Genomic DNA, 11,367 nt, shown 5'->3' on the forward strand with positions numbered 1-11,367 from the left:
TCACATAAACCATATTTCTATGAATTTAAGTCTTTTTCAAACATGTATTAAGCGAGTTTCTTACAAAGTTAGGGGCTCATTTCATTTGGTGTAAGTGTTCTGGGCAAGTCTACTTGTACAGAAGGGCAAGTTGTGCACTGCACAAGAACTCTCCAAGCCCAGTGCCTGTAATGCTGCATCCACTCAGAGGGGTACCCGACAGGTAGTTTATCGAGCACCCAGAGGAAGCCTCTCAGAGCACACAGCCCTGATGAATGATACTAGAAAGAACAAAGGTGGAAAGTGAGAATCAGGTTTTACCTTTGCCCATGACACGTGTGAATTGTCCAGGGAGATCCCCCTCTGGCAGAGGGGCGACGGCCAGCTCCCCATCACAGCTGCTCAGCTGGTGAGGCTGGAGCCCACCACTGGCCCCGGCTGAGGTGGTGGCTGTGGCACTGGGGCCTGTGGTGCTGTCTTTGCAGTCAGAGCTCTGGCTCTCGGGGCCCATCAGCGGAGGCTGGTGTGGGCCCTGGGACTCACGACGGCGGGCCTCCGGGGTGGTGCTCGGGGAGCTGTAGGCTTTGATGGGCGTCAGGATCATCTGGTGCAGTTCCTGGAGTGGGATGCGCAGGTTGCCTCCCTCGATGATGTCCTGTGTGGTTAGAGGAAGAAGGCATCCAGTAAGGCCAGGAACTGCCACCTTGCTGCTTCATTTCTCCGAGCTTGGCTGTTCACCAGGCAGGATTCAGGCTGCTGGCCCCTGCAGCACAACTTACTTTGGGAAGGCAACCATGACTCTGATAGAAAATTTTAAACATACAAATATGTACTAAAGACATTTTTTACCATCTACAGATGACCACTAAAATGATTTGGGACATATTTTCTTTCTTAGTTTCCTCAGAGTATCTCTATAAAATGTATTTCTGTATTTCATAGGCATATACTTTTTTCTGGATGAAAAGCTTGTTTTTCCTAATGAGTTTTTAAAATGTATTTATTGTGATTTGCATGGGCGTTTACATAACAAATTGACTGTCCTTTCAGCCATTCACGCACAATTTGTTTTATGACATTACAATCCCTACACAGTAATTACACTCTTCTGACTCTTCTCTGTGATGCTCATTTCCATCAATCTGTCTGTTTCACCCCTTCTTGCCTTTTGGGCCGTGGCCAGACGCTTCTCTTTCTCTCTTTCGATCTCATATGGCTGGTGTTTTAAGGACTAAGTACCTCTCTAGTGGTACTGTCCACTGTATTATACAGGCCTACTGTTTGGCTGAAAGTTGAGCCACAGCGACGAGGGTAGTTCCAACCCTAATGGGTGACTGAGGGTCTTGGGGGTCCTTCTATCAGTCTCTATCAGATCAGTAAGCCTTTATTAATTTGAGTTTTAGTCCTCATTTTCCCCCAATACTGTCCAGCACCCTCTAACATGATCCCTTTTAGAGTGATTAGCAATTGTAATCTAGTCCTTCTGGTCTCAGAGTTGTGGAGACTGAAGTTTTATACACTCAATTTGTTGTTGTTGACTGCTGTTGTGTCAAGCACAACTCAAAGTGACCCTATGAAAAAAGACCTGAAGCCTTTCTATAACTATCGTTGTTTCTCAAAGTTCACAGTTTACAGAGGCATGCTGTTTAGGAAGTCCTGCTCTCAATAGGTGATGCATAATGGAGCTGGTCCCTAAGGCAGCTTGACACTATGGATGATTCATTGTGAATGAAGATCCTACTCATTTGCACTTTCCCTTGGCCCATGACAAAGCAGCAGCACAGGGCTGTGGTTAAAGGTATAGATTCTTATTTAGATGCTTAGGTTTACATTCTGGCTCTGCTGGCTGCTGGCAGTGTGAACTTGGGCAAACTATTTAAGTTCTCCCTACTTAATTTTCCAGAGTGGAAGACCCTAAGTGAGATGGACTGACACAGTGACTGTATCACAGTAATCAGAATGACTGAGATCATGTGGATGGTACAAGATAGGGCCAGGTTCTGATCTGCTGTTCACAGGGTCACTATGAGCCATAGTCAACCCATGACACCTAAGGACAACAACAACAGCAATGATATCAGTTTGAAGACTAAGGTGCACCTGATTTGAGCCATGGCTTTTCCAATCACCTGCTATACATGAAAGAGCTGGACAACAAATAATGATTACAGAAGAAGAATCAGTGCCTTTGAGCTGTGATGCTGGAGAAGAGTACTGAATGTCCCACGGATGGCCAAAACAATAAATGGATAGGTCTTGGACAAAGTGCGGCCAGAGTGCTCCTTGGAGGCAAGAATGGCGAAGCTTTGTCTCACATACTTCAGACATGTTTTTTGGAGAGACACTGATATGATGCTTGGAAAGGTGAAGCGTCATCAAAAGAGAGGAAGACCCTGAGGGAGATGGATTAATAGTGAGTACAGTGATGGCTCAAGTGTGTTGGGGATGATAAGGGTGGCCCAGGCTTCAGATGTGTTGTTCAGAGGGTCACTATGAGTCCTATCTAACTCATCACCTAGCAGCAGCAACAACAATCAACTAATTAGAGATAGCAATAATTACCACCAAAAAAAATGACCACAAAGAGTGGCTGTGATGATATCAATATCTGTAATGCCCAGGACAGTGTCTGTCACTGTTCTGTATTTCTTTGATAGCTTATTAAGTATATGTGAGGGCTAGCCCTGTGCTATACATTGGGAATATGGTGGGAACAACTTGTAAGATCCTCTTCCTCCTAGTGAGGAGATGTATGTATCAGGTCAAGGAATGACAAGTGTGGGACAGGGATGCCATGAGGGGAGGACACTCTGAGGGGGTTACATCTAATGAGTGAATGAGCCTGGGTGCAGAGAAGTCCAGGAAAGAGGAGTGAACCAGGCAGAGGACATGGCAAGGGCACAGGCTCTGCTGTGTACTGACCTGTGTCCACTCAAGAGATTTGAAGACCAAATATAACCTTATTTGGAAACAGGATATTTGAAGATGTGACCAGTTAAATTATCATGAGGACACAAATGTGCAGAATATAACTACACCTCATGCAATTTTCTAGGCAGTGTGGGGTTTTTTTTTTTTAGATGATCCCCGGTATTTCCTTTGGGAGCTCTTTGCATGAAGCACCTTTTAGTTAGTAGTTGAACACCTGGAATCACCTCGGCCATCATGAAACACACATGGACTCCCAGACTGGAGTAAGGGTAAGCCCTACTCCACCTAAGGGGTGTCTTGAAAAGACAGAGGCAGAGAGACAGGCGAAAGCCACCATGTGAAGGTATGTCTTCAAGACAACCATTCCTGGGGTTACCAGAACTGAGAGGAGAAGAATGGAACAGATTCTCCATCTGAGCCCTAAACAGGAATGACGCTGACAACACTGTGGTCTCAGACTGCTAGTCTTTGGAATGGTGAACTCGTAAATTTCCATTCTTATAAGCCATGTAATTTGGATGAGTTTATGATGGCAGCTCTAGGAAACGAACACTCTAGCTTTAGGCTCAAAGATGAGAGCATTCCTGGAGTTGTGAGGAACAGTGAGGCGAGACAGGGGGTGATGGCAGAGGTGACAGAGAAACAGTCCAAAGATCTACTGCGATCGATTTTGGAGACATGCAGGCCAGGCTAAGATGCTGGGATTTAGATTAAACACGATGAGAAACCCAGAAAAGATTGTGAGCAGTGGCATTAAGTGTTCTAAGTTTTATAATGATCATTCTGACTGCTGTAGGAAAGAAAAAAATAGTATAAACACACAGCTTTGAATATTATATAATAAAATGGCATCATTCTGCCCAGAGTTTGATATTACTGCTGTTGTTGTATAGTGTAGAGTTAGAAGTGATTCACAGCTGACCCTCTAGTGGGGTTTTCAGAGGCAGGAAATCATGGGAGGACACTGACTATCTCCAGTGGGGCAGGTGGCAGGTTCAAGCTGCTGGCAGGGCAGCTCCTCAACACCACCACTAGGCCACCAGGGCTCCTCATAGTTTGACAGACTGGACTGTTGTTGTTGAGTACCATCGAGTCATAACTGACCCATAGCTGACTCTCCAGCAAGTTTTCAGAGGCAGTAAACCTCATGAGAGGAGACTGCCCATCTTTCTCCCACAAAGCAGTTGGTAGAGTCAAACTATGTGCAATCAGTATTGCAGCTTCTTACCACTAGGTCACCAGAGCTTCCTAGGGTACTATTTACTAGAAAGATGAAAGAAGGGGGCTGTGGTGGCCCAGTGGTAAGAAACTGTGCAGTAATCCTGAAGGTAGGAGGTTCGAATCCAGCAGCTGCTCTGTGTGGGAGAAGGATGGGCGTCTCCTCCCGTGCAGTCAAGAGCATCTAAAAACCTGCTGGAATGGCAGCTAAGTGTCAATTCTGACTCGACAGTACACAGACCATGAGCACTCATCTACCTGCTCAGTGCCCACAGACTTCAGGATAGCTCTGTGGCTAGGAATGTGACTGGGGTTAGCAAACTGGAGTTCTTTCCTGAACAGTGTGTGGGCCTAACTTTCTGCCCGAGGGCCAGCCTTCAAAGCCTCTACAAACAAAGCTCTCACCCAGGAAAGACAGTGACAACCAGGCCCTTGATTACTAATGAAGTATGTAATCTTCTGAGAGCCCAGAATAGCAAGCAGATAATTTCAAAAGCCTGAAGCATGACTGCCCAATCTGTTCCTGGGATCATCTCCTACCAAGAAGAATTGCTTGATGATGTCAGGGGATGCAAGCATATGCAATGCAATAATTTCCACACCCAAACCTTTCCAATCAATACCTCAGAAGAAGAAACCGGAGGATGGCAGCCTCAGACACACGCTTTTCAATTCTAGGCAGCTATAGACACCAACAGTCAGGCTTCTTGTTGGTGGGAACCCGCTTTGCAGAAGCAGGCTTTGTGGAGAGGGACCAGGGACACTGGGCTAGACAGGCCTGTCTGCAGTAAACACTGACATGACATTGATGGGGAAGTTACCATTAAGGTAAGCAAATGAGTAGGGGTAATACTCTGTTGTCGAGGACAACAACGATGAAACAAGAAGCAATGATGTTCGTTTGGAGACTAAGGTGCATCTGATTTAGGCCATCTGAGAGCTGGACAATGAATAAGAATCACAGAAGAATTATTGGTATCTTTAAATTGTGGTGTTAGAGAAGAATACGGAATATCCTATGGAATTCCAAAAGAAAAAGCAGCTATGTCTTGGAAAAAGTGTAGCCACAGTGTTCTTTTCAGGCAAAGACTATGAAGCTTCACATATATATTGGGTATGTTGTTGGGAGAGGCTATTCCTCAGAAAGGGACATTATGCTTGGAAAGGTCAGTGAAAAAGAGGAAGACCCTCAACAAGAAGGACTGACCTAGTGACTGCAGCAATGGGTTCAAGTATGTCAGAGAAACTGAGGACTGCACAGGACAGGGCAGGCTTCAGATCTGTTGTTCAGAGGGTCACTATGAATTGCATTCAACTCAATAACACCTAACAACAACAACAACAACAACAACAACAACAACAATGCTCTGTTACCAAATTCACGCCTGCTGTCGCCCCATGAGAAGGCGGCTTCTGTTAGTTACTGAGTGGTGGGGGAAGGAGATGTGGGTTCTACTAAGAGATGAACTCCTTCAAATGTGAAACAAACATTTGCCACCCACCAACAACAATTCGGTACAAGGACAGCAAAAATAAATGAATAATGTAAGACATTTTCTGGAAAATATAACCTCCGAGGAACCACACAAATTCCCCTGACCCACTGCAGACTTGAAGCCACGGTCTCAGAAGGATCACACTTGGTTTTCAACTAGTTCTCAACTCTTCTATTTACGCAGCATCGGTGAGGTGGCACTGTGATCCCCAGACACAGGGTATGTTCCTGATTCTGACAAACGAATTCCAGAACTCAGCAGTGAGCACACAAGTTTAAAGAAAGCTGGGAAACAGCCAGAAATTGAACTCCATCCAGTGCCCTGCACCAGCGGAGGGAATTCATTCTTCATATTAATGAAAATAAGGAGTCAACTCAAGTCTTTATTGATCCTTCATGCCATAAATACAAACACAGAGAGGCAAAATGAAGTAGTCTATTGATGCATATGCTACCTCAAGGTAGCTGAACTGAGGCATTCATTTGAAAGCAGAAACTCTGAAGGCTGGTCCACTGTTTCCCAGAGACTCTGCATTTCTGGTGAGCACACAGGATATACTTGTGTAAAGATGTTTGATTCCCCCAGATTGTTTGGCCTGACTTTCTGAGGTCTTGAATAAGGACTGACTGGCTCAGGGCCCTTCTCTGGACATGCCTTGTTAGGCAAAAGTCATCTGGATGATTATTGTAAAAATAGAGAACTAGTAAAACATGTACGGGGATCCAAGGAGGGCAGGGGTGGGAGCAAAGGGCTGAGGATGGGTTGGGGTGAAGTCACAGGGTTGCACAATTTGGTGGATGGAGAGAGGGGGTAAAAGAAATGAGAACGATCCAGGGAGGACAGTGTAATGGTGGGCATAGTCTAATGATGTTTAATTTTATAAAACATAATGAATGGAGCTGATTGTATGAAACACAATGTGAATGAATAATAATACAAAGCACAATATATATGAACTTTGTAAGCGAACCAATATAAACTAAAAATGAAAATAAAAAGAAAGTCATCTGGAAACGAGCTTTGTCCCCTAAGTGTTCTCAGCACTTCTGGAACGTGTCTGTGGTGCCATCCTCCCTCTCAATGAGGAATCTGGACTCATAGAAGAGACAAGACTTGGATATCTACTTAATTCCATCTCCCTCCTCTCTTTCCACTCACCAAAAAGCCCTGCGATATGAGCCAGACACTGTTGATCTTGGAGATACACAAACAAACGGGGCATTCCCTTGCCCTAAGATGCTGGCAGTTAAAAAGGCCCGATGCAATGATGTAGTGTGACTGGGTGAGCAGAAGGAGCTTTGGGAACACAAAAGAGGACACCTAATTGATGCCGTGTGTGGCTTGGGAGGGCTATTCCAGGAAAAGAACAGCGGTGTAGAGGGGAGGAATAAAGGAAGTGCTTGCAGCTGAGGAAGCCTGGGCTCCGAGAGGGAGGGGAACCAGTGGCCGCAGATGAGGCTAAAGAGGTTTTCCAGGGTAGACGATGAATTGTCTTGCTGAAAAGCACGAGCTCACTCGAATTTTAAAACAAAGATACTAGCAGCTGTCCCAATTACCACTTGAAGTTTGCTGAGGGTGAAGTGTGCTGATATATACGAAAATGACTTAGAGTACTGTTGTTAGGTGCCGTCGAGTCGAGTATGACTCACAGTGGCCCTATGAACAGTGGACCTGAACCCTGCCCTAACCTGTGCCACGCTCATAGTTTCTGACACACTTGAGCCCACTGCTGCAGCCACTGTGCCAATTCATCCTGTTGGGGTTCCTCCTCTCTTTCACTGACCCTCCACCTTTCCAAGCATGATGTCCCTTTCCGAGGAAAGGCCCCTCCGAGCAACACGCTCAAAGTATGAGAGACAAAGCTTCACCATCTTTGCCTGTAAGGAGCACTCTGGCTGCACTTTTCCAAGACGTATCTGTTTGTTGTTTTGGCAGTCTATGGGGTAGCCAGGACTCTCCTGCAACCTCACAGCTCAAAGGCATCAATAATTATTCTCTCATCCTTAGTGTGAAGTACATCTTCTTACTACTGCATTGCCCACGGCCACTGAGTTGGTCATGATTTACAGCAACCCTGCAGGACAGAGCAGAACTGCCCTTTAGGGTTTCTAAGGCTGGAGTCTTTACAGAACATTGCCACATTGTTCTCTCACAAAACAGCTGGCGGGCTCAAAAACTAACTTCTGATGCGTCTGAGTGCTTAAGTGCTGAGCACCAGGGCATCCTTTTATTAGTAGAGAGCCTTAGGACTCTGTAATTATTTACTATTTATTACTATAAATGTTAACAGCATTGTCTCTTCAGCAGGCGACAGAATCAAGGCCTCAGAGGATGACACATGGCTGTGTCTGAAGAGAAGACATGGGCCTACTCAGAAGCAGTTTTCTACCCTTACGGCCAAGGAGAATGGCTGCATTTCATAGGTTAGGAGTCAATTTGGAAGGAACAATGGTGAGTAAAAAAAGCTCATGGAAACATATCTGCTATTAGAGAGAAATACTGAAAAGTCAGCGCCAAAGACCATTTTCATCTTCCTTTTTAAATGCCAGATTATCTTGAGAAGTCTTTGATTTCTTACCCATGATTCATCTCCTTCACCTCACTCTTCATCCTCCTCAGTTCACAGATTGCCCCGGCTGTCCTCTCCCATTCTCCTGAAGCACTTCTCATCAAGATTTACCAGTGACCTGCTGATGCTCAATCTCAGTTCCCAGTCTCCAGTACATGTGACCCATCCATGGCACCTGATGGGATTCCCCCCTTCAGATACTCCCCACCCTCAGGCCAGAGCTCAGCCTTTGTTATCATTTGTTAGAATTATGTACCATCAAGTTGGAACCAACTCATAGCTGACCCTCCAGTGGGTTTTCAGAAGCAGCCAATTGCATGGGAGGAGATGGCCCATCCTTCTCTGGAGCAGCCAGTGTATTCAAACGACATGCCTTTGAGTTGACGGTGCGACTCCTTACTAAACCATCAGAGCTTCCCATCCATATCTGTGGGGCTCGTCAGGAGTGACCCCCATGTTTTGTGGCCTCTCCTCAGCTCTTACCACCTGATGCACACTTCTGGGCGGGAATCAACTGCCACTCATACCCGGATGACCCACAACTGAGTCTTTCAATTCCTGTGGGGGTCTTCGTGGACTGTAGACTTGTTTTTCTGGCCACTGACTTGCCATGCCAGCTTGAGAGAATCACAGGCACCTCAGACTCAGTGCATCAAAATAAATTTCATTACTCTTGTCCCACCCAGCAGCACCCCCCACACACACATTTGTCTGGAGGGAGCTCTGGTGATCTAGTGATAAGAATCTGCACTTCAATCTCTAACGCACATGGTTTGAATCCGCCAGCTGCTTCGTGGGAGAAGGAGGAGCAATCCCTTCTCCTGCAATTACTGCCTCTGAAAACCCACTGGAGGGTCAGCTATGGGTTGGTTCCAACTTAATGATAAAGAGCAACAACAATAAGCCCCCTGACAATCACTGGATGACCCTAAGTTACTTCTTGCTCTACTATCCTCATTGCCTCTGCTTTCATTCAAGGTTCCGTAATGACTACCAATAGTCTCCTGGTCAATATTCCGTTCTCACAAACATTTCCGTTATGCCAGGTGGTTTCAGTTCACCCCAGGAAGGTTTCCCCAACTTGCCTCACAGTGGTGACACTGGTCACAGAGGAATGTAAAATCCCCTGAGAGCACCTCTCTCCTTTGCAACACACATCATGAGCTCCCCAGGGCCAGGAACCACATGCTACTCACAGTTAACCTCCAATAACAGAGCAAATCTAGTTTGAGGAAGTTGCTCACTAAGAACTCAGAAACAGACTGAACCGAAGGGCTGTGGACACAGAGCTCATCGCAGCTGCTACTGATTATGAACTAACTCGGGGCGTGGTCCCAGCCATCTCCCTAGAACTCTTTGGATTCTATGTGAGGTAAGAATGGTAGGGGTAGGTAGACATGATGACATGCACTTCCAACAGCATAATCAGCAGGAGGGTTGTCTGGGAGCACTAGAGAAACGAGTCTGTTTCTAGGGGAGGGCTGAGTAAGTGGTAACAGGCTAGGAACAGCCCCGTCCCTGGAAGAAGAGCAGAGCCAGGGGTCACTGAACAGCCACAAGAGAGTCAGGGGCTATCTCTTCCGCAGACGCTGAGGACACAGGACACCGGACACAGCCAGCCCTTCAGGGGACACAGCCCCTTAGGAGAGCACATGGTTCCGATCTTGTGGGCGTTCTGAAGTGAGCTCAACCTGCTTGTCTGACAGACACAAGTTTCCTCCCACACAGTTAAACTTAATAAATGTGTCTTTTTGCCTTTATCTTGGCCCTTTATTGCCATCATACTTTGTGTCATATTTAATATCTTTTTAAAACATTCTTATCACAGCAAATCACGGAGAAAACATTTTTGTGGAGTCAGTATTATTCTAGTCAATATTCTGGGTGTGAAATCTAGGACACAGAAAAAAAAAATGTCACTGACTTACCAAAACTGATACAGAAAAGTCAATGGCACATCAAGGCCACTCATGCTCCCGGCTGCCCTGGTTTTGGTTCAAGACTCTAGGGAGTAAGGCTGAGAGCAGATCAACCTTTTTGTCCACCAAGTGAGTGGTTTTTCTCCATAGCAGAGGATATTTTTGAGTTCCTGACGAATGTTCCAGAAATGGGGATGGGGAAGTAGGAGCATACTTGCACGATAATGCTTAGTAATCTAATCCATATGCAAAATATTTTCTATAGTTTCTAACAGCTAAGGAGAAAAGTGGCCTTTTGAAATGTTCCCCAAAGAGAACAGTTTCTTACACTAAACAGCAATAATCACTCTGTTAGACAAGCTGCTTGGTAAAGGAATTAGTATAAAATCAACAACAACAATTTTCAGGCTAAATTAAATAGGTCACTTGTAATTTGTAATCTCTTTAGTTAATAAAGTTCTAGTCATCCTGGATGAGCCTCTACCTATCTATATCTTAAAAGAAATCTTCCTTTTAACTATATCCATTGCCTTAAGCTGACTCCATGTCTTAGTGACCCTCACTGGGTTTCTGGAGTTGTAAATATTTTCAGGAAGAGGTTGTTCAACTTTTCTCTTTGGAACTGTTGACCTTTTGGCTAGCACTATACCACAAGAGTTCTTATACATGGTATAGGCTGTGGTTTCTGTGTATCAGTGAGCTGGACCGAGCTATAGCTGACCCTCCAGAGGGTTTTCAGAGACAGCAGGAGACTGTCCAACTTTCTCCTCAGAGCAGCTCGTAGATTCAAACCTTGGACTTTTGCTTTGGCAGCACAATACCGTATCACTAAGCCACCAGAGCTCCCTGTACATGTTATATAGTATTCACTTCATAGCTTCATAGGTGGCTAATTGTTGCTGTTGGGTGCCACTGAAGTTGAGTATGACTCATAGAGACTCAGTGAACACAGACCTGAACCCTACCCTATCGTGTGCCATCTTCATCATCTCTGACACACAGAGTCCACTGGTGAAGTCACTATGTCAATCCATCTCATTGGGGATCTTCCTCTCCTTCAATGACCCTCTATCATTCCATGCATGATGTCTTTTTCCAAGGAATAACCTTGCTTAGGCATTTGACTGCATGGATCATAACAAACTGTGGCTGACTCTGAGAAGAATGGAAATCTCAGAACATTTAATTGTGCTAATGCGAAACCTATACTTGGACCAAGAGGCAGTCGTCAGAACAGAACAGCGCAACACTGCAT

General features: G+C 45.4%; 1 protein-coding gene across 2 annotated transcripts in view; it reads right to left on the reverse strand.

The window, feature by feature from the left end:
- The window catches only part of SAMD4A (sterile alpha motif domain containing 4A), a 314,011-nt gene that overhangs the window by 35,057 nt on the left and 267,587 nt on the right, over nucleotides 1-11,367 (reverse strand). For both annotated transcript variants that reach the window (XM_006894345.1, XM_006894344.1), the window contains one exon: nucleotides 301-634. In XM_006894345.1, coding sequence (XP_006894407.1) covers nucleotides 301-634 — 334 coding nt within the window. The remainder of the gene's footprint in view (nucleotides 1-300; nucleotides 635-11,367) is intronic.

Source organism: Elephantulus edwardii, unplaced genomic scaffold (assembly GCF_000299155.1).
Source record: "Elephantulus edwardii isolate Elephantulus edwardi_28Jun2011 unplaced genomic scaffold, EleEdw1.0 scaffold00140, whole genome shotgun sequence".
Taxonomy (NCBI): domain Eukaryota; kingdom Metazoa; phylum Chordata; class Mammalia; order Macroscelidea; family Macroscelididae; genus Elephantulus; species Elephantulus edwardii.